The sequence below is a fragment of the Ascidia mentula genome, chromosome 5 (genome assembly GCF_947561715.1).
Source record: "Ascidia mentula chromosome 5, kaAscMent1.1, whole genome shotgun sequence".
In the NCBI taxonomy this organism is placed as follows: Eukaryota; Metazoa; Chordata; class Ascidiacea; order Phlebobranchia; family Ascidiidae; genus Ascidia; species Ascidia mentula.
The window spans coordinates 18702255-18725450 of record NC_138570.1 but is presented as its reverse complement, the minus strand read 5'-3'; the positions used below and the strand labels follow the sequence as shown (position 1 = coordinate 18725450).

The 23196-nt window shown below is 44.5% G+C and overlaps 3 protein-coding genes across 3 annotated transcripts; 1 reads left to right on the top strand and 2 right to left on the bottom strand.

Annotated features, from left to right (window-relative positions):
* Positions 1-1299: 1299 nt before the first annotated feature.
* LOC145902461 (serine/threonine-protein kinase pim-1-like) lies at positions 1300-15248 on the bottom strand. The gene is made up of 7 exons (XM_082990435.1): positions 14910-15248; positions 14686-14834; positions 14406-14612; positions 14176-14332; positions 4027-4203; positions 2753-2861; positions 1300-2668 (listed from the first exon to the last, which is right to left on the bottom strand). The coding sequence occupies exons 1-7, from the start codon at positions 14992-14994 to the stop codon at positions 2578-2580; spliced, it is 975 nt and encodes a 324-aa protein (XP_082846561.1). The 5' UTR covers positions 14995-15248; the 3' UTR covers positions 1300-2577.
* A 2488-nt stretch (positions 15249-17736) lies between these two features.
* Positions 17737-18812, bottom strand: LOC145902462 (uncharacterized). The gene has a single exon (XM_082990436.1). The coding sequence runs from the start codon at positions 18794-18796 to the stop codon at positions 18560-18562; it is 237 nt and encodes a 78-aa protein (XP_082846562.1). The 5' UTR covers positions 18797-18812; the 3' UTR covers positions 17737-18559.
* Positions 18813-19539: 727 nt separating this feature from the next.
* Positions 19540-23156, top strand: LOC145902459 (serine/threonine-protein kinase Chk1-like). The gene is made up of 9 exons (XM_082990433.1): positions 19540-19715; positions 19848-20043; positions 20328-20453; positions 20670-20804; positions 21142-21319; positions 21697-21802; positions 21861-21956; positions 22174-22337; positions 22621-23156. The coding sequence occupies exons 1-9, from the start codon at positions 19557-19559 to the stop codon at positions 22871-22873; spliced, it is 1413 nt and encodes a 470-aa protein (XP_082846559.1). The 5' UTR covers positions 19540-19556; the 3' UTR covers positions 22874-23156.
* Positions 23157-23196: the final 40 nt, after the last annotated feature.

Below are 23196 nucleotides of genomic sequence, written 5' to 3'. Positions count from 1 at the left end.
CGGAAACCTGGGCAATTTTTGCCCTTGACCTTCAGTGACCCCGCCAACAGTGAGAGTTAGTTGTCAGGTTCAACAAATGCTGTTGGGAGGATGAGACGTTGCGGATGCGGTTATAACGTTGTCATTTCCGCAACGCGTTGTAGGGTTTTCCGGTTTAGAACTTTTGGCGCCTCTTGTTGAAGTAGCAATGGTGCATGGCGCATTTTGAATGCGTGTCAAAAACATTTTACACATGAAAGATAGTCAAACTACGTTTTATGAGCACGTTTTCATGCAAGCAACGTTTTTGTATTTAAAAATATATGTTATAAACATGTGAAACCATATATCTGTTGTTTTAAGTTTTGATTAGTTTTTGATATTGCTTCGAACCAAATAGATTGGTTTATTTTAAAGAGCAAAGTTCGAACACAATTACCCTCTGTCCTTTTCCCGAAGTTCAAACCAATCATCAACTTCACGCCACTATATTACTACTTGTGTGACGTCAGTCAATAAAGCCTGGCTCTCAAAGTCATAGCAGCATTGTGGTTGGCCAAAATCTATCACGCCCAGCTGACACAACCTTTGTAAATTTCTATTCAAATGCTCCACAAGGAAACGCACAAAATGCAAATGGGGGCTCTTATAATGTCATGCACTAAGGTGACATTTGTTTGCAATATTTACTTGGAATTAAGAGGAGCTGATATTCTCCAGGCCATCTTACATTTATTTTAGCATTCACATAGTGTGAAGTGCTTGGTAAATCACGGTTTCTTCATGACCTATGACCCCTCTGGGGTGGGGGTATGAACAGAGACCGCACGGATTGCATCATATAAAATTTCATTATAAATGGATTTGTTTGGCTGTTTTTATGCTGTCATCAGCGTTATTTTGTATATGAACAGGTGGAACGTTTCTGTTTGGGTGGCCGCGAGGCATAGAAGGTTGAGAATCGCTGGTCTGGATCAAGGGGTGGATCTGTGACGTAATGACCCCGTGAAGAGTTAATATGAAAGGCTGATAAGAAAATAATCACACGATTGGAAAATTACATGCAAACATCTGCGTTTATTGGAAATAGAATGAGGTGGTTTTGATCAAACTATGATTGTATAACACTGCCGAACACTCCTCTAATACGTAACTGGAACTAAGATGCCAAGAAAATTGCCCTACAGGGATTTTGTTTTGTTTTAATAAACTGCATGTGTTTTACGCTTGCCTCGTTGCCTCTACATAAACTGCCTTCGACGATTGAGATCAAAACCTATTGAGTTTGTAACAACTGGATGACCACGTTTCACCATCATCTCATTCAGGGGTTTTTATTTTTCAAGAATAAATAAAGTAAACGGTAATAATAATAATAATAGTAAGAATGTCAAAAGGAAAAGACGACAACGAATAAATAACGACAGCGCAAAAAGAACACAGCAGGCCACGACATTAACCGAACCCATTGAAGCCCACAGCTAGCTGTGTTACATGAAAGAAGACGAAGCCAAAAAACACACAAAGTTTGGAAGGCAGGCTCGCGAAAGTTTGGTTGCTTGGAGGGGTTTACAATTGTGGGGATTTTGCCTTATGAGGTGCGTCTGCCGCGCGCGTCCTGCTCGGAAACCACGAATTATGCGGAAAGAGCGCTCGAAGCGCCGCGTTTTTGTTTCTCGAATAAAAGACAATCCGTGTTTCTGTTTTGTCACCTGGATTGTTTGTTCCAAATATGAATCGAATTAAAATTCGCGCCTGTACACGCTCTGTGCCTGGCACGAGTTATTGGTTGGGATTCGAATTTTTGAAAAAAGCAGTTAAATTTGTCATTTTAAACACTTTCGTGGGTAAACCAAACAATCTTTCGACCAAATCAGGTCACTGCCGGCAGCTTGACCACATTTGAAAACGGAAAAAGCACCGAAAACACAAAAAGGAGATGAAATAATAAATAATAGCAACTCTGTTAAAGCTCATACATCAATAGTTTTACACAAACGGACAAACGTGAAACGCGGACGGTGACATTGTCCAGCAGTGTTTACCCTCAAAAAATTTAGTTGTTACATTATACCGTGTTGAGGTTGCCTGCGAAATATTTCGGCCTAAAGTTAGTGATTAATGGTGAAGAAAAAGCATCAATAAATAAACATAGGCGACTTCCACAGGTTCGTAAACAACAAAAGGAGAGAAAAAACGTTACAGCAAACAATCGTTTTAAACGAAACAAACACGACGTGACAAATAAAATGACGATACCGATGTAAGGGGCGGACAACCAATGAAAAACAGCAACAAAGACAAAAAGAGAAGGTTCTCTTCAATAAATAACATAAATAAAAAAGCTCATCCACTACGGCGCCATATTCTGTGACGTCAGCACCGTGGATCGTGGGAATTTTGTGGAGCGGAAGCCGGAAGTGTTGCTCACTTTTTGGCTTAGTTAGACACCGATTTGAATTGGACTTCCCTGGCACCGAATATGAGTTGGCTAAACTTGGGTTTGTCGACCTTTTACGATGGGTTATCGCGTTTTTGTTGCGATTCGCGCGCTTCATAGTCTCGGCGCAGTCGCGAAAACCAGACGGCGCGGAATTTTCAGTTGAAGCTTTCCGTGCTGTCTGTGGAGCTGCCTCCGTCAGAACACTCCGATGAAGTTCGAATGTGGTTCACCACCGAACCGCAATGCCTGCGGGCAGAAAAAGCGGATGTTAGCTCACAATCACGGCATTGTTCGGCCATTGTTTCCAACTATTGATGACACGACAATTACCTGGAAATAAAGTCGCCTTTAAGGATCCAGGGATGAACCATTATCTTTTCTAACGTGGGTCTGTCCGACGGACGAAAGGACAGTAATGATCGGATGAGGTCCTCGCACTCTGTGAATACAAAGGAATTTTTGTTACAGCTGCTATGGGCGACAGGTGCGACATCAAAGCAATATGCATACAAGGGGGTTAATTTGCGTTTATTCGGCTATTTACGTGCAGAGGAAATAACGCGAAACGGGGGTGGCAATTTGGCGCGATCGCCTCTTGTAGCAGAGTGGGTTGAAGAAGGATTACCTACGTGGGGGTAAATAGTAAATGCGCCCACCCAAATTGGCGGATCGGAAATTCCACGGCGACGGCGTTTTCGACCGCCTTCGAATGTCGCACGAAAAGAACTCGACATAGGACGGTTTAAGAACCAACTCAAGAGCCTTACTACGTGTTAACGAACACACGTGCGCGCGCGCGGCGCTTGCGTAAGTGTATGAGCGCGATTGCGGATCAAAGGGAATCTGGTCTTTGAACAACTGGGCGTCGCGAGCAGTTTGACGGATGAGCGAATAGTGCGACAGGGCGTTTCTCTAACTGTTCGTTATTTGCCGTTCGGGCGTATTCCTTTAGCAGTCATATCCAGCACGGGAACAAACGCCCAGTCCTCTCATTAGCATTCAAACGCCAGGAATTAGGCATTTGCATCGATAAGCTCATGCGGAAATGTGCGCTACGCTATGCGCACCACACTAAGGACACCCTGTCTGCGAGGAAAAGACCGAAATAGGCTCTGCTATAATTAGCAGCCCTGCCTTTCGAGGGAATGCCTGTCGACGTCACAGAGACAGCGATAAACAGGTTTGTGCCGTCACAAATACGTTAGCCAATGAGGTTTCGCGTATAAGCTGCTGCGCTACAAAATGGGACTTGCAATTGAAGACTGCGGTTATACCTCGGCTTAAATGGCCGTTAATCACGTTTTGCATTTTGTAAATGATGCCAAACCTGTTGTGCTGCCTATTATCGCGCTGACGATGGCAAACCAATTGACAGCGGGAGGCAAAACAATATGTTATGTTTTTGCGACGGTGTATCGCCTTGCTCGGGGGGGCGTTGTGTGTGGGCGGTTGTTTTTGGTATACACACTGCACGCGGTTTAAATGAGAGGCGACAATTTCCGTTTCGCGGCGGAAGGTTAGATGCAGAACATAAAAAATATCCTGTTACGCACAAATGCCTCCCTAATAAATATTTAATACAGCAGCGTCAATAGAAATCTTACCGGGAGAGATGGGTTGAGTGAAACGGACGTCGGCACTTTCGATCTCTTCGTCCTTGTCGAAAGGAATATCCCCGCATACCATGTCGTACAAGAGGACGCCTAGTGACCAGACTGTTGCGGATCGGCCGTGGTATCTGTGCTTGCGGATCCATTCAGGTGGCGAATATACGCGTGTTCCTGGAATGAAAAATAACCAGTTACGTGGACTGAATGAAAGAGCACTCAAAACAGACAACGCGGTCCAGAATCCCGGCTTAAATAAGTAATCAGGGATAACCGGAATCAGGCATTGAAGGGTTTAAGCCCCTCTCGATGGCGAAATACGTTGCCACGGGAACGGGATTAAATTATAGCCACTCGAACCGCGTTCGATCAACATACAAGTGGTGCTCGACGGCAGATCGCGAATAAACTAATGTCCAAAACAATATTAGCGCGATATATCAAAAGATATCGGCGATCAGAACGCGTCGCATCGTTTGGCCCTTGGCTCGCGTGATGGAAAACCGCCAGAGCCCTCAATTCGCGTCCCGTGCTTTTGAGAGCATCCGGTTATTGATCGGTTGGAAAATACGCTAAACCGTTCATCACGGATGCGACCATTTGGCGCCCAATAACAAGCCTAAACGTCCCAAGGGTTGGACCGAGCCTCAACGTAGGCTGTATCCGGTTGGGGAAGTAGCGTTGGTACACACAGTCTAAAAACGCAAAGCAAACTCGATGGGGGCAGGGTCAACAAAGCTGACTCATTCCGGGCTACTTCAAGGCCTTTGAACACTCGGATTTAGACAAACAAATCGCCCAAAGGTAAAGCAATGACCTTGCGCTTGGCCCAGGTGGAAAGTTAATTGTTTGAACTAACTATTGTCTTTCGTTCGCCTTCCTGGCGTGCACGGGGTGGATTTCAAGTGCCACCTTCCGCTTTCGGGAGTTCGAATTGAGGCGAGTTCCACAAACCGTCGCTGAGTTGACACGGGTTTAGTTTAGCAAAACATATGCCGCGACCACAAGCTGGTGCAGCACCCACGTTATACTGGAAAGACCGGTTTCGCTCCGGCTCCATTTCCAGCGAAACCATGCTTAATTTCGTCGTACGCGTTGCCGCATTCTCGTCGCTTGCTCTGGGAAGGTGCAGAGAGGGCGAGGAATCATTGTACTGTGCAAGTATGAGAGGAATGTGAGCCCGCAGACAGGGCAAAGTCGACAGTCTTGTTTGCACAAGCTTGGGCAGTGACACATGTACGCATATAGCTGTAATAATGCGGGACCACGCCGCCATCTCCGTGTGTCTTTATTGCTCAAAACACCGCAGCTGTCCATAGCGGGGACTTTGATCTTTGAGCTCCCGCTTGTGACGGGACATCGCCCCGTTATGTTGGATCGTTATTCCCGCGACTGGCAGCTGGCGTCTAAATATTCTTTCACTGCTCGAACTACCGCACACCCTCGCTAATTTTCCAACGTAGCGTAATTTAAAATTCGTGTCCGCCGGTATAGTCCACCATAGGGATGGAAAAAATGGCAGCGGGGTTGCATAATTTATATTTGTGGCAGGTGCACTCTCGCTTTCCAGCTTTTACTTTGAAAAAGTACCTCTGAGTCACTTTAAATGGATGACGCAATGCTTTACTTTTTGCCTCGCTACTCTTGGTCGCTTATGACCTTGCTATGTTATGCAGGGCTTGCGTCATCGCCAGAATCGATTGCGGCTCCGGCGCCCCGACGGTCTCTACGTGATTGGCGCCTCTGCAGCTCCAACATCGCGTGATCGCGGTTCGGTTTCGTTGCAACGCGGCGATTTTTTCGCGAATCGCAAAACCCCTGCAAAGTGCAATGAGGACTTTCGCCGTGTTTTTTGTCATTTCCCCTGACGAAGATTAGACGATGACGAACGACCCGCTGGTTGGTGAAACGCATGTTCATTTAAACCAGGTCATGTATGGAGCGAGCAGTGCCTTCTGTGTCTGCCAGGGGCAGCAATCAATCGCAACTAGCACAACAAACCACCAGAACATGGTTTCCCAATTGGTCGGTCGAGTTACCTAGATCCGACCTGCGCACGGTTGCCACGTCAACGTTGCTATGACGTTTCCACTTTGTAGTACAGTAAACTGAAGTGGTAGGTGGAACGTGCAGTTACCAAAACGAGCACGTAGCCAAATATTTTGCATTTTACTCAACCAGTCACGAACAGGGCACGGGAAAATAAAGGTTTGCCCTCTTTACACTTTTCCACTCAACCAACGCAACTGCTGCAAAACATTGACGAGCTGCAGCAACCAAACGGGCGTGGCATTAATTCATCGATTATTCATGATGGTCGCCACGTCGTCAGTTGACTGTTTTTCGGTTCCACGTTCGTGCGTCAAGACGCAACGCAATGACGTTTTTCACATGGGAGTGTTACACAGGCGCCCAAAACCGCCATTTGCGTCAATACAGCCTTTATGACGTAAAAGCCTGGGGGGTAGGGACCGAGGGTTCGTGTCTAACGATTTAATAGCGGCCATTAGGATAAAAAGGGAGCGAAAGAGAGTTGTATTAACGCGATCGCCGGCGTTCTTTTATCCTTTGTTCAGCCTTCTTCCGCGCGACTCTCTGTATGATGATTGACAAGTCCGCAGACAAATTAGGGAGGCCGTCTTAGGTTTGGGCGCGAGAATTTCCTGTCATCGGCACGGTCAAAAGCGACACCTTTGCTCGTCTGTTAAAGCTATTAGGGCGACGGGAAGGCGCGTGTCGATACTTGATACACGATGTCGCCTTCGCGCGCCGATGTCTGATCATCACCTACACTGCAATTACGCTTTGACTTGATAAGTGTTGGTAGTTGGAGGACAGAGATGTCAGGGTTCAATTACGATCAAGGCGGACCGTTTCAGCCACTTTAATTCTCCATTTTTAACAATGTCAGTGCGAAAAGCAGCGCGCCAGACACGTTTAAGTGTGAACTCGACATGTGAGTGGCTCTGATTTATAACCACACCAGGATATCCGCATAGTCGTGCGGTTCCACAAACCTCCGGCGGACCCACGGTTATTCCAACCACACTCTGCTTGTTTTAGCATTAAGTACCAGTTTTGGTTAAAGGGAAGCAAAGGGACGCACAGTTAGGGACAGATATTTTGAAACAGCACAAGGACTCTTGACGGCGGAAAACATCACTCGACGCATTTGAACATACTTCCTGCTTCAATACAAATCATTGTGCGTCTATATACACAGCAGCCAAACGCAGAGTCTTGTTTTATTAACACTCGTCTAAAAATAGATAAAGCCGCTGGCAGTAAGCGGAAGGCAAGAGTTTCTTGTGTGACGGGCCTTCTGCATCCGTCCCGGGCAAACGCATAAACTTCATATCCGCGTTCGGTTCCCACGCTTTTTGGCGTGCGTCTGCGCTGCCATTAGAAACGAAAGCTGGCCCTCGCTCGATAATCCCTGTATTAAGCCATGAGAACCGGTCGGGGGGCAGGATTGGACTTCGTGAACCCGGATATGAAACCCGGAACTAAAACCAACGCGATTTTCTCAACGGAATTATTGCAAATTTCTGCAGGAAAACTGTTCCTTGTATCGTTCTGTTGTTAATATCAGCCTAAAGGGCGTGGCGTTTCATATCATGACAAAATGTGAAGGTCAAGCCACTTTTGAAAGACACAGGTCGAGCTCGAAAATCACCACTCGTCCATCCGGTCGTTAAGAGTGGCGTGAGACAAAAACTCCGCGCAGTGGGCCCGAAATTATAGGAGGCCGGGCAGGATATAGCGGTTCCCATCAAATCGAAGGCCTTGCTTTCCGGTGTCTGGTGCCCTTCTTGGCTGTTTTCTGCGGCTTTGGTCGCGCGTGAGACCTAATAAAGAACTTGACCACCACGTGGTTGCCATGATTTCTACGTGGAAGTTTGCGACCGAATTCGGGTCGCGCTCAACACGATTATCCGATTTTTGAGATGGATTTCAAAATTGAATTGTGGTCAAGTAGGTCAGTGTTGGACTAATCTGGTAAAAGCGGCTTGTTTTAATTGCACAACTTCCTCGTGACCGAACTTGGCCTTGCGAACCGAAATAGAACCGCCCCAGTTTTGTCCCGACTGAGACAATGGAGGTTTCTTTACAAAGCGTCAGCTATATTCGGTACGAAGTCGCGGTCTGCTGCATTTGAAGGCGGTCGCTACCACCAACAAACGAGCACATCAAAACCGCGAACAGACCGGAAAAACAGGCATAACACCAACGCCTGCGTGAATGGAGAGAGCGAAAAGAAACAAAAAAACGAGGCGTTTTGCTTCACTTGCCTTCAACGGGGGCAGTAGATTTTGTAAGGCGATTTTTAAACGAGCGCGACCGTTTGCGTTGGTAGAGAGAGAGGTTTCTGAAAACGTGCCCGAGCCGCCGTACGTTCATAGGAATGTCTGGTATGTTGACAGTGGAACAGATCGCTGCCACGCCGAGAGCTCGTGGTTCGCGTTCTCCAACCGGATGTACGTTAGGCGGGAAGCGTTGCTTTTATCAATCACTTCAACGCACCGCGTCACCAGCAATACCGTGTATAAAGCTAGCTTCCGTCGACATGCCAGAGACTCGTTTCCAGCCCGCAACCAACTGGGTTTCCTGACTATTACTGGTTGTGCCAAATCCACTTTCACAAGAAGCAAGTATAATAAAACAATGCATCTGAAGTATTTGTGTAGCTCAGTTTTCCGGTATTCACATCAACTGATTCATATTCGCCCAGTCTCTCGCTCTGGCTTATCCCGATGCGGCTTTGTTGACGTTTTCGTTTTGATGCCGGAGACATCAACATGTTTGTTCGCTTGCAGGAGTTGCGCACGACACGTTTGGGGCTTGGGTCGAACTGAACTGACCTGTTCAATGTGGCTCGAAGGATGCACCATATCCGTTCTGGCCTCCAAGCGTTTTCTCCGAAGGCCGTCATTCGGAAGCGGCATTGCAGGCAATGGTGCCGCTTCGACAGCCTGGTTGCTTTTTTTCTACGAAGCGCAATTGACCAAAGTACACAGAGTACTCGTGGATCTGTACCGGATGCTAGAGCCGAGCGCCGAGCAATTCACCAGTTCTCATTCATAAAATAAGCGCGACACTAAAACGCTTCAAGCGCGAACACGTTCACATGTCACTATAGAAATCTCAAAATCACTATAAACAACAAAACTGCAAGAGGTTGCCCGGACGACGAACACAGACAGGGCAGCATGAATTATTTAAAGCGCTTCGAAGTGGGTTTTCAAGTGTCTGGACAAGGGCGGTTTGCAGCAAAATCTGGCAGCCACACCCAGATGACGTAATGTCAGAGAGCGCTGCAAGGGATAATGCAATTTTCCCGAGATGTTCTTCTAGAATCGATGACGTCACTAACGGACAACCGACCTCAGTCTCTGAGTTTTTTCGACGAATGCTTCACTAGACATGATTTTATTCCATGCGGGAGGGATTTGAAAGTTAAACACGACCTTGGCAGAGGACTTACAAGTCCAGACCGGCCGGGGAGTCGTCTGGATGCGTTTCCACAAAAAAGTTATCGCGCCCTTTGGACGTCCGTTCGCACCAATAAAGGAATAGATTGGAAACTGACGGCAGACTACTCAACAGAAGCGAGAAAACAGTTTCACAGCCGCAGATGACAGGCACGAGCAGAGTTAACCATTTACGAAATACGCGGAACCAGCGCACGACCCGAGGACAAACAATACAACGACCTTACTACGCTGTATGTAAATGGCCTCCAGGCTCGCACGAATTTCCCCTAAACCGCTCCAGGTACGCGACGGTAAACGGAGGTCGCGTCCCCGTTGCACTCGGCATTCCTGTCGAGTATTGCGTTGATCAAGTGCTACCACAAAGCAACGTTGCCATGCTGCTGTCGTCTTAGCAACGTGCATGCACCACCAAACTGCGGAGGCTTTTCAAAACAAGCAACAGGTGAACAAGGCTGGCAAACACAACAACACCACATCGAGGGCTATTGAATGAATGCGTTCCTGTTGTCAATGTGTTTCGCAACCTTCGTGCTATATTCAGAGGTGCACGTGCGTGTGTTCGGGCGGATCCGACGTGAACCTAAGGAATGTGCGGCCGTCTGCATTCTTGGGCGGATCAAACATTCCGGATCGCGATTTTTTCCGAATTCGTTGTTTATTGCGTAATCGCCAATCTACATTCCGTGTTCTCCCGCTGTATTCTTAATTTTGGATTAAAGAAAACACGCCAAGAATGTGACTGAAGTGGATCAAATTTGGACAATAATCACGTCATCGCTTTGCAGCAGATTCAGGAACTTGTTTTCAAGGACGTTTAGGTCGCCGTGTCCTTCTAGGAAGTTGCGCCAGTGTTACGACACAACTTCGACCTGTTGACGAAGTACCTCGATCGTGACGTCATCCCGTCACATGACAAGAGGTTCGCGGGCGAGATCGATGGGACAAATAGCGGAAGACGCAGAAAGGTTGTCAGTGGTGGTCTCGGACTGGGGTGGAAATTGTTCGTTTTATGTTTTTCGTGGCGCAACATAAGCGGGAAACCACGCGGGCGTGAGTCAGGCGCTGGAACGGCGCGATCGGAATGCCAAGAGCTTTGAAAACAAGTCGCGTATGACTCATAGGCTTGCGACCCGCACAACCGTTGCCAGGGCTAAGTTGGGCGTTTATCGAAACTCGACTGCCGCCGCTGCTGGTGGTACCAGGAAGCAATCGAACAGTTTCGTTGCCACATTCGTTCTAAGAATATCTTTTCGGTTTTGAAGGAATCTATCCGCTACTGGGCATGTGGACATCGACAGCATTGCCCAGCGTGGTTTACTCGAAAGTCCATGCGATGAACTTCTAACCGTGGAGCTCCAAAGAGGCTCCGTCGCCTGGCAACGGAGGGTAAACAAATCCAACCGTACGTGACGCTCGAACCACAGACGCGGCGCGGAGAACACAAATTCCAGAACGCTCGAAATATCCTTTTGTTTAGCTTTAGCGTGTGTGTGGTATCGTAACTCGAAGCATAGCGAGCTTGGGAGCATATAGTTGATATGTTACTACGACGTCTTTGTTGGGGTACGGGCGCATCAACAATGAAAACTGGCTTCCTGATTTGAAACGCGACCTCGAAATTATTTCCATCCTCGCGCGTGCCGCCGTGCTGGGGGCATGTCAAGACACGTGCAGTTGCTTGGCAACTGTTGCTCGTTTTTTGCTTCGTAGTGAAAGCGGAGACAAGAAAACAAAATACTTTGGCGTGCTGCGATCCTCGTGATTCAGCTGCTAGTTCGTATCGCCTCCAGATCGCGATACCAATTCTGCTGACCTTTTCTTTCACTTGCGCGCGTGTCTGAGGAGCTGAATCGGCATTCCGGGCTCACAGACACGCAATGGTGCACCTGGGTGCATCGACTGACGTCATTGCCGAACGCTGTTTTTCCCGAAAAATAAACGTGTGCAGGATGTTTGGCGATGGGCGTCGAAGAAGTGGGCGAAAAGACAATTTGCTTCTAACCGACTAAAAGGTTTATGATTCAGCCTTTGGTCAAACAGTTCCCGCCATTTTCATCCCGCGAAAACGGACGAAACAATGCAAGTTTTTCTCCACTCGTTTCAAAAGGCACGAATTTGTCCGAGCATTTCGCGCGTCGAGCGGCACAAAGAAATCTTCGAGCCAACGAGGTATAAGAGAGAAAAAAAAGAGTGCGAGCGATTGAGACGGGCGGCCGTTAAGGGCGGTTCAACGATCGGTCGAAGGTATGCGCCCTTCGCTTTACTACGCCAACTGACATTTCTACAACACGTTGTCTAGAATTGTGGCGCGAATGGCTGCGTGGGGTCGGGGGAGAACGCCCCATTCCAAGGAGGTAGGGTTCTTTTGTGTGCGCAACATGGCGGGAAATCGATGGGGGTGTTGGGTTACCGTTTTATGCGGAACTGTACTTTCGCTGTCGTGCCTTTGTGGCGAACGGTGACATCATCGCAACGGACTTCCGCTGGTAAAAAAAGCACGCTACGCCGTGAATAGACCCAAGGCGCGCGATTTCTATTGATCACCGCGCGGCACGCTTCCGGTTTAGGCCACGGCGGGAAACTACGCAAGGCAGCTGGGGGCAGATATAGGCCTTTATTGTTGAGGATGCAGGGCCGGGAGGCCCTCCTGGGGAAGGTAAACCTACACCAGGACAGTTATGAAGCAGCTCATAACAACAGGTGCAGATCTACTCAGCGTAAATGTCTCCTTGTCTTCTAACACGCACGAATGAATACCACGTACACGGAACCGCCTACGTCTCACGCAAACCACATGTTAGGTTGGGTTTGTTGATCAAATTCTTAAACGAGGAGCGAGAACCAGATTACTTTCGCGTGCGAGGGAAGACCCTGGTGAAAACGAAACTACATGAAAAATTCACGGCGCCGCGCAGCTGTGCGACGGTGAGCGCCAAGTCGCTTGCTTCCATCTCACTGTTCACGACCGCAGAAAGCACCGACAGCTTGCAGCGCAAGACATTTCTATACAAAGCGCATGGGGCTTTACGCGCAAGGCAAGTTTCAATTAAAATGAGTAAACTCCCCGCTTCTTCTCCGTATCAAGCTTGCAACGAAACTAGCCTTCATCACAAAGTCGGGGACAACACCACAAGAAGTGCGAAACGAAATTTGTTAAACATAAAGGCGATATGTTGATCTGTGATGAAAAACCGAACAGCAGCAGGCAGTTCCAAAACTCGACTTTGTTCTTTGATCATGGGGGCAGCGAGCGGTTGGAAACAAACCCCGGGCGCCAAAGTCGAAGATCAAAGGCAAAGCAAGTCGCGATTGCTGTTTTAGGCTGGCGCGGTTTGCCGATACGGGACTAAGCGAATGGACTTCGTACACTTGTGCATCGAGCACACGCACACACGCAGAAGCCGCGGGTCACTGGGGAATGTTTCATTCAATCCGGCAAATTGGGCGGCCAACAAAAAGCCTTGCGTCAGACTACGGCTCGAAGGGTGCTTTTCCACGCGCGGAAAAAATCCACAAGCGAAAAACGGTGGTCAGCGCTCGCCTGCAAAGCCCAACAGCTGCCTGCATGCAGCGGCGACAGAAAAAGGAAAAAAGGGACGTGCTAGTGATCGTTGCTGACCTACTTGCGAAGTCCCTAAAGACTTGCCGCTGTTACGTTTCAAGCCGTTATCTGGGCAATTACTGAAGAGCTGCAGTTGCCGCTCTAGACTGAAAACAAAACAAACAAAGGCAGCTCATAGTAAAATCTCGCCCCCAGGCCCGATTGTTTGCGACGCATGGAGGCAGATGTGCGCGGAACGAATGAGCAAATATTATTATCGTTGGGTACCAAGCGCTTCAGGCACCATCGCTGTCGTTTTTATCAAGCGGCGACTTGCACCCGATATTGCGAAAATAAAAGCGATTTCGGTGACGCGCTTTCGGCACCAGGCGTTATTCCCACCAAAACGGGCCTAGCACAGAAAAGCAAAGAGAGCGACATTTATAGGCCCAACAATGTGTACTGGAAAGCTTAACGACGTTGTGTGAACAATATTTCGAGTAATACCGACCCCTGCGATAAAAACGTATACCCATTTAGCTCGTTCGACAAACATTGACGGTTATTTTTGCAACGCGCGACGCACGAGTTGTCTGACGAAATGCCACGTCGACAGCGAACGAAGTTTGTTCGAACCTAGAAAAGCGAAAGCCTGGCAGGGCGAAATTTCCCACAAATTATTCACGTCAGCGGCCAGATTTCGTCGCTTACGACATCTGCCTCTCATTCCAGCTTGTGACGATTATCGTTCTGCGCATGCGCAACCACGTGACAACAACTGGAGCGGCAAAGAGTCGCGCGATCGATTGGGACCCGCGGGCGAATGGCAGTCCCAGTTACTATGCTTCGAAGAAACGCCTCACGGGAAAACAGGCTAGTTGCTGGTACGGGGAGGCTCTGCTCCATCCGAACTGTCTGTGCCACAACAGAGCACCACAACAGTGACAACAGCTGATACCAACTCCGCGCCTATTCTGCTTCCGTGCACGTTTCCGCTCGGCGTCAACGCAATAACAAAGCGCTGTGGCGATGAGTTGGCGTGTCAAATGTGCCCACGCCTATACGAGTACGAGTCTCCACTGTACAAATGAACACAATGCAAGCTCTTACCGTCGAATTCGACGTATACTGTGTCGCGGAGTATGGCGCCCGAACCGAAGTCTATTAACTTCAGGGTGTTGGTCTTGAAGTCGACCAATAGGTTCTCGTCTTTAATATCTCGATGAACGACGCCACATTTGTGACAATGGTCGACGGCGAGTAGGACCTGCACATTTACCAAAGGTGGGGTTGGTGAGTCACTGGTCGAATAGGTTTGCCTCAAACGTGCCAAGTCATACCTGCCAGAAGAACGTGCGGGCCGTGTCCTCATCGAGTGATTTCTTTTCGGTGATGTAGTCAAAGAGGTCTTGGCATGGCTCCGGTCGTTCCATAATAATGATGTAACTATCAGGTCTCTCGTACCAGTCCAAAAGCTGAATAACGTGCTTGCAAGGCGTAATACGTTCCATTAGGACAATTTCATTAGGCACGGTTTGTCCGTTGATCTGCATGAGCACGAAAAACCCGGTTAACACCAAATAAGGGAAACACATTTTAACAAGTTGGATCGTTGCTTACCTGGCCCCAAACCTTAACGCGCGATCTTGCGATGTGTTTGATGGCGACTGGCATGTTGTCGGCAAGTCTCACACCGGCGTAAACAACACCAAAACCGCCCGACCCAAGCACTTTTCCCACTTCGTAAGTCTTCTCAAACGGCTCTCGCACTAAAAGCAGCAAATATATCATTAAAACCACTACTACTTACAATTTGGTTGAGAGAAAGCTAAGTCGTTTCTTACCAGGCATTCCCTTTGTTGTTTGTTGCACGTGATGGTGTTGGTGATTCGTACCACCTATATGCATTTTCTTGTTGAAAGCAATCATTTCTCCTCGTTTACTTGTGATTCGGTATAAAGTAAATATCCGCCTCCACCGTTTGTCAGATTAATGAGGGTCGGGAAAAATTTTTACTTTCTGCGGTGAAATGTCGTCAAATCCCGGGCAACAAAAATGTCTTGTCACGATGTTGGTACAATCAAATAAGGTGAAAGATAATGTTGTCCAGTATATTCCAAGAGTAGGATGCTGAAATAAGCTCCAAGTGCAGCTAAATATTACACTAATTAAACGAAAATACGCAACCTGGAAAAAACATATATGTTACCGATACAAACAACCTCCTACGGTAAATCTAAACAAAAAGCTGATTTCATAAACATAACAAGCCTGCCTACATGTCAGTGAAAATGTTTTTAAATTAAGTCCAGTCGTACTTTACAGCTAAACTGACTCATTAAAAATCGACTTAACTGCTTCATAGAGGCCTTCTCATTCTGACATGAAGAAATCGTTACTACTGTCTGGCTCAAAGCTCAAAACTACGTTTCTACCAGCAGACGCTTTCCTCTCGCCGCGGCTCGTTTTATCTTCGCCTTTTTTTGCTCTGCGCGCGCCAACCGTTCAACAGTACGAGCTGTCGCCGGGGCAATGCTCGAGGGTTGTTTACAATTTGCGTTGGGCGCACAAACGAAACTGCCTTTGTTTGTTCCAGCAGCGCGGTGAAACCAGCTATAACCGTCCAAGAAGCAGCGGTTGCTGAAGGCGCAACAGGTCTAATTTTCGGTAATTCAGTTCAAATTTCGCTTGCTTCCCAGCACGCCTTGTGCCCAATTACAAGGATTAAAATTCCCGCCACTGACATAATCCACTGTTACGTCATAGCAGCATAATAATGGGATATTATTTCCTGTGTTAGGATTATGGTCATTGCCAATTGATACTTTTGTTTTGTCCTCAATTGCCAAGATGACTTGACGTCAACAGCTTCGGATAAAAGAGCTGTGGTGTCAACGAGAAGTCAAAAAATAACCCGAAGGCTCTTGTAAACACAAAAACACATACCTGGTCGTCATGCCCTGACTTCACCTTGTAATATGTAATGGCTGGTAGAAGATCTTGCACAACAGCGCGCGTGAATCACACTCAGTTGACCCTGCGAGAGCAGCGCAGCTGTTTGTACCGCCAGCCAGGCTTAGAAAGCATTTTGCCGACAAGCGTTGCATGAACGACTGCGACTAACACTCTGCAAGCTGCAAATCTGAAACTTGATTGCTTGCATTGCCATGCGAGTTGGAGAAGGAACAGCTGGTTTGGATATTTCTTAAAACTTTTGATCACCAATATAAATCCATTCGCAATCATCGGAAGTAGTGAGATGTTATTAATGCGACACCACACTATTTGTGCTAATTATCAACAGCTAATGTGTACGGAGATATAAGTAGTCGTATAAGGATGTGTTTTTTGTGGGAATATTATTAATGCGTGAGACCTTTTCCTGAATGCCATTTTTGACAATTGATTCCCACGGGAATTGTGAATTTGTAACAAAAAAATTCCCAACTGGCGGAGTGCAAGCATTTATTTATCGACGTTAAGCAGCGTCTTTATAAGTTTATAAGCGTAAAAAACTGCACATACTTGCCACACGAATTTGATGATATTAAAAAAAAACTAAAATCAATTGAAGATTTATTCAAATACTCAAAATGATTGTATTACGGTTTAAGCCAAATATAAAAATAAGTTTGGTCAAATATGCCCGTATAAGGTGCAATGTAGGCCTATATTTCGTTTGTGACGCCAAACATTGCATGTCATCAACACCTGGTTGCACAAAAGACTCTTTCTACAATCTGGCTTGGTTTTTAGACTTCACGTTGCACCAGCAATAATAGCAAATAAGGTCAAGCGGCACTGCAAATCAGAATCAAATCAAGTCTGGGATTTTTTTTAATATTCGAAACGGAATACAAGAAATCGCGCTTCGGGTGGGACTTGAACCACTAACCCCACACATTTTGGGCCACTATTCTGTCGACTGAACCCCAGGTCATCCTTGGCTAAAAGTACAAGGTGTCGCAAACCGGGGTTTGTCCAAGGATTTGTGTGGGTGGTCAGTGGCCAGCGAGGCAAACATAATTGGATAAATTTTGTTTTGTTTCTTCGTTTTTGTTGTTTGCTCACAATGATTGCGTCATGGCTGGATCCGCCCCTTTTTTCTGACAAGTCGGAGTAAGATTTCAAGCTCCCGGTGAGGTTTAAGGAGCTCAGCGGTTTCACGGGATATATTGTAGCCAAGGTACACTGGTGCGCAAGCGTACAACTTTTCGGACAACCATCACATATACACAGAGGATCTCAAGATCAGGTGAGTTCAAACCTCACCGGGAGCTTGATTTTTTCAAATCTTGCTCCGACTTGTCGGGAAAAGTGGCTAATCCAGCTAGGCTGCACAGCCTTTAAACCTATTGATCTTGATACGATGGCTGTGATCACCAAATAAGGACCTGTGCAGTGGGACGATCCTGCCGATCATGCGTTTGCATGTAATATTACTGCGTTGTTACACCACACCAATTATTTATTAGTTCGTCAAGTGATGAAGTTACAAAAGGGGTAAAAGACACAAATAGTTTGGGAAACATTGATATGGAGGAGGTACATTGTTTCGTGAAGATGTACGTTTGCCCGTAGTGCTGGGTCACAAGATGGCCTGGGTAAGCTGGACTGGCAGTAAATCATAAAGAATTTCAAAAATAAAATAACATGAATTGGAGGATTTTGTAAAGTGATAATTTAACTAAATTCCAGACCGTACAAGGCTGTGGCTGCTGCGTTTGAAAGGAAAATATCATCGAAAGTGCATCCAATGGCAAAGGCACAAATTTTGTTGGTGGCTGAAGAACTATTAAGTCAAAGCGAAGTAGGCTACTCAGACACATACCTTAAGTAATGGCAATTATTAGCAATGAAAAAGCCGTTTTGCAATAAGCGAAAAAGTAAAAATAACCCATACTGTATTGAAAAGAGGCCTAAATTATTGCTCCGGGGCGCCGTTTGGTGTACAAAAGTAATGACCATAAAAGGTAAACCGTAGGTAATTGAATTGGTCGCATCGCTTGCTGCCAAATGCATGTATGTAATATTCTTGGCGCTATACTTTCGACCAAATATTGCATCTATATATAGACTGTCGCGACTTAAGGTTAGCATCCATGAAATATTTACTCTGCATTAAAAATTTATTCAACTTTACATTTGCAAAACGTGGACTTTCCGCTTCTGCGGCAAACGCCGAGAGAGATGGTGGATTTTCCTGATAATTAATCTGAACATCTTTATCATTACAAGGTTTCGTTGTTGTATTACAAACGTTTATTAACGCATAGTTTCGACCTATATTGGCACTAGTTGCTGAACTAGTTCTGTAATTACGTACAAGTTCTCCATAGAAATCAACAGGCATAAGATCCACAAAAATTCTTCTCATATGAAAGACAAACTAAATAGTATGGCAGCAAAAATAACAGCTGGCACGTTAGGTACGAAAGCATCTTAGAACAAACTTGATAAAACGACCATATAAAGGTTTTATTGTCAACTCCAATCAAGAGCATTCAATTTCTTCATGATTCCGTTTCTCATACTTTTCCTTCCAATCAACTCCTATATTTTGTTGCAGTCTCTGATCGAGCAGTTCGTAACCGTTCGGAACATCTCGGAAACACATTCGGTAAAGTGCGAGCGACCGTCTGACTACGTGATCTGCTTCTGCAGTGTTATGAGTCGGCACCGGTGGAACCATCTTTTGAAGAAACGTTCTGAAATGTCCAGGAACCGACATCGTAACAAATTTAGCTGCACGGAATTCCAATCTTGGTAGCAAAGTATTGCCCCGTCGGCTGTCGTTAAGAAATGCGACTTGTGCTTTGGATAAAATATTTGTATACTTAGGATCAAACCATCTATTGTAGTTTTATTGCTCAGAACAGACTGTGTCAACTCCCAGTCTCAGTCGGATGGCATTGTCCTTGGCGGCGCCCATTGTTACGCCACAATTGCAAGTACAAACATGCCTGGCCGAGGCTCACAACTTTACCTTTAAGAAGGAGACTGATTCACCATTATTACATTTATAAACTTTAACTTAAAGTTAAACCTAAGGTTATCCTCATAAAACTGCAACTCCTTGTTGGAAGTTTTTTTTCCCTTTGTTGCTTCCCTATACGTTCAATTCCATTTTGACTAAACACATTTTAATGTAGAAACCAACACAGAAAAGATCTTCGTCTTTTGATACATTTGTGCCCTCGTCGGTGGTTTCATATTCGTTTAGCTTGGGATTTTGGCGGCAAATGTTTACGAGCTTTTACGTTTTGCGAATTCCCCGCGTTAAGATGGGGATTTAAACTGAGAGTTTGTTTTGGTGGAGAAATATGTTGTCCCAAAGCTATTTCTATATTTACAAAGATTTAAATGTACAACTACACATTTTCTTTCGTGTAACTTCCTTAAAACACCAATTTTTTTTTGTTAAAAGAAACATTTAGCAAAATCCCCAGGAAGTCCGCATTTAATCGCAAGAGTTGGGTCATCCAGGTTTAATGGCGGTCATAACGCCTTTTGTGGAAGGTTGGAACTTTGTACAAACTCTTGGTGAAGGAACTTATGGAGAAGTAAAGTTGGCAGTCAACGCCCAAACTAATGAAAGCATTGCTGTGAAGATAATTGAATCAAAGAAGGCAAAATATTCTTTAGATCTGGTAGGTGTCCTTTGGGTCATGGTGTGTAAGCATCGCCAACTTATGAAAACAGTTAATGTTGCATTTGCATATACTGTATATAATTCCACACCACCCATGCTGTATTTATATCATAATGGCATTGTTTTTTAGATCAAAAAGGAGGTTGCCATCCACAAAATGCTCAACCATGACAATGTCATTAAGTATTTTGGTACCAGGAAAGAGGTGGACCATCAGTATATATTTTTAGCTTATGCTCGTGGTGGGGAATTGTTTGATCGTATCGAACCAGACATTGGGATGCCACAACATCAGGCACAAAATTTTTTCAGACAACTCATTGAAGGTGCAGCATACACAAGCTCAATAATAGTTGTTGTCAAAATTTTATTGATATTTAACTTACTTGATTTCTTTCAATGGAAATACCTTTTTATACGTAGAATGGTGTTTGAAGTTGTTGCTATGATAGATAGGCTAACTAATTTTATTCTTGTTTAGTTTTTTGTAAAAATAGCTAATTTATATTATATCTATTTTTTTATTTTGTATGTATATACCATTTAAATATATAAGTATCCAATTCTGAAGATTTTAAATATGGATTTTGAAGTAATCTAATGATTTTAGGTGTAAGTTATTTGCATTCTCTTGGCATCACTCACCGTGACATTAAGCCTGAAAATCTGCTCTTGGATGAAAATGATGTCCTCAAAATTGTTGACTTTGGGTTTGCCACTGTATTTCGCCATAAAGGTACTTTTTAAAAATATGTTTATATCATAAGACCCTGAAAATTTTGTTACAGCTGTGTAACTTTTACTGTGCTTCAATTGCAGCCAGACATTGTGTATAATTTTTTAAAATTTGTCCTAGCAAAATCTTCTGTTTTGTTTCACACTGACAGTTGTTTAAAAGTACATTTACTGCTTGAGTTTCTACGACTTAAAAACAGTTTAATTTATGATGAAGGTATGGAGAGAAAAATATCGAAATCTTGTGGGACTCCCCCATATGTCTCACCTGAGGTTCTGCGGAAACAACCATACAGAGCTGAACCAGCAGATATCTGGTCTTGTGCTATTGTGCTTGTTGCAATGCTAGCTGGTAAGTGCTGCACCAAACAGTCTGTTTTATTACATTATAATAAAGGTTATGATGCACATGATAACATTTATATCACATACTAGTGTATATGTTTTGTAAGAAACAGTTTCATTTGTTAAAAACTCAAGATATTTGTGATAACTATACAATTACCGACACAGATTAGAGTAGTAGCTATGTTAGGCTATTGACTCGCATGTAAATTTTATTTTAATTTTTTTTACGGTTTCACAAATCGAACATGACCATTCATCCATTTATTACTAGTGCGACCACAACATGTTTTTTTTGCAAAGTAAATGTTGGTTGTGTGAAGTATGTTCGAATTTTTTTGCAGGTGAACTTCCATGGGATGAACCAAGCTTAGATTGTGAGGAATTTTGCTCATGGCTCCAACACAAAATTCAGTATTCGCCCTGGAAGAAAATAGGGACTCTTCCTCTTGCTCTTCTCAGGAAGATCCTCAGTGACAACCCAGAGAAAAGAGCCACAATCCAATCAATTCGAAAAGATCGGTGAGTCTTTCCATCATGGCTCTTTTCTGAGTGACGTCATAACAATAAAAATATGTATTTGTGCAAATATTATGCTCATGTAGAACAGAATAAAAGCTAAAAAAAGAGAAAAAAAACTTCCAATATTATTTTCTGTTAGCCTATATTTTATTTTACATATATGTATTATGTTAACTGTTATTTTATCCAACTTTGAAGTGTGCCTGTATTTGATTCTTAAATAGAGGTTGATATTGGCACATTATTGCCTATTCTGGAATCTGGATTAGAACTTTACACTCTTATTTGCTCTGAACATTTACATGAATTTCTGCTTAGCGATATTGGTACAAGTATGGACATTCCAGTTGTATGTAAACAAACAGAATGTGCTGTAGGTGGTTTAAAGAACAACTACGACAGAAACGACGCCTGTCATCGCCTGTAGGTTCACCTTTCAGGAAAAGGAGTGGAGCAGGATATTCCCTTACAGAATTGGATGAGGTAAAGACGTTGCATGCGATAAATGTGTTTAAGTAAAAACACATCTTCTGTCCCACAGCCTTCTTTATCCCAGCCAGAACCTGGTGTGGCCTTTAACACCTCAGCTATATCAGAGGAATCTGTTGGCAACCTTTTGCATATTACATTGTCTCAGGTTTGTATTTTCAATCTCTTTTATAAAACTATGACAAGCTGCAATCCAAGCATTTGATCAAATTCCTATTGCCAATATTATGCAATAAATGTTTACTTCTGATGGCCATCCTGCTTTAAAATGTGTAGTGTGTCAATTAAGTAGTGACATTTTTTAATTTTAAATTAAGTAAATTTCAAAGTGGTTGTAAAGGTGTTATTATTGAACATATTTTCAGCCTGTTCATGCTGACAATATGTTACTTGGAACACAACTGCTTGGTACGCCAGCAGGCTCGCAGACTGCATTACAGAGACTTGTGAAACGTATGACGCGATTTTGGAGCAAGAAATCTGCCCATGACACCATCACGCAAATTTGTGAAGTGCTGCAGAAACTCGAGTAAGTATTGAAACTTGGGGATCGTACACTGCAATGTAAGGAGTAGAGAGTCATTGTTAGTTCCAGTTATTGTTGAAGGATCCACCTCCCAAAATTTTTTTATTTTTTACATTTTTATACGCATGTTGGTAAAAAATGAATTTAAACAGTTATTAAAAATTGCCAAGGAATACTAAAAAAGGTATAGATATCAAAGCCTTACCATTTTTATAAATACCAATTTTTGCTTTGTTACTTTGTATCGAGAGATTGTTTTTTTTATCACAATATCCTGTGGTTTTAGGTACACTGTAAAACAAGGCACTTCCACTGAGCTGACCGTGACCACTCAAGACAGAAGGCATAGAAAACTGGTTTTCAAAGTCTTTGTATATCCCGGTGTTGGTGAAGTGGATACTCCGACTTCCAAAGCCTTTCAAACCTTGGTTGATGTTCGTCTTTCAAAGGGCGATGGACTTGAAATGAAGAGATGTTACGACGACTTATTCAAGCGACTAGACCTTGTGGTCCGCAAACCGTTCATCGGTGCAGCTTGATTACGGATTATGCAAGTTTTTGCCACATGTTTTAGACCACCTTTTTTCTGCCATTTGTTTTGTTCCACATCAACATGCAGTGTTTTTTGGCTTGCTCGTACAACACTTTTTATCACAAGGAAAGTTGCAAAGAAGTCTTGTCCGTTTTTAAGTGCAAAATGAAATCGTGAAAATTGCCTGCTTTCGTGATTTTTCAATTATGATGTCACTAAAGGTTTTGTGTGTCTTCTAATTCATATCACCATTTTGTCTTGACTGTTTACTGCCCTTCTGTGAACTGCCTTACTTCTTTTCTACACAATAAAAACACTAAAAAAATTATA

Coding starts and splice junctions, on each gene's coding strand:
- LOC145902461 (XM_082990435.1), bottom strand. CDS start 14,994: ATGATTGCTTTCAACAAGAAAATGCATATAGGTGGTACGAATCACCAA. Junction 14,613..14,685: donor GCGTTAAGGTTTGGGGCCAG/GTAAGCAACGAT, acceptor GTGCTCATGCAG/ATCAACGGACAAACCGTGCC. Junction 2,862..4,026: donor CACTCAACCCATCTCTCCCG/GTAAGATTTCTA, acceptor TTGTATTCACAG/AGTGCGAGGACCTCATCCGA.
- LOC145902462 (XM_082990436.1), bottom strand. CDS start 18,796: ATGTCGGTTCCTGGACATTTCAGAACGTTTCTTCAAAAGATGGTTCCA.
- LOC145902459 (XM_082990433.1), top strand. CDS start 19,557: ATGGCGGTCATAACGCCTTTTGTGGAAGGTTGGAACTTTGTACAAACT. Junction 20,044..20,327: donor TTTCAGACAACTCATTGAAG/GTGCAGCATACA, acceptor TAATGATTTTAG/GTGTAAGTTATTTGCATTCT. Junction 21,957..22,173: donor TGCATATTACATTGTCTCAG/GTTTGTATTTTC, acceptor ACATATTTTCAG/CCTGTTCATGCTGACAATAT.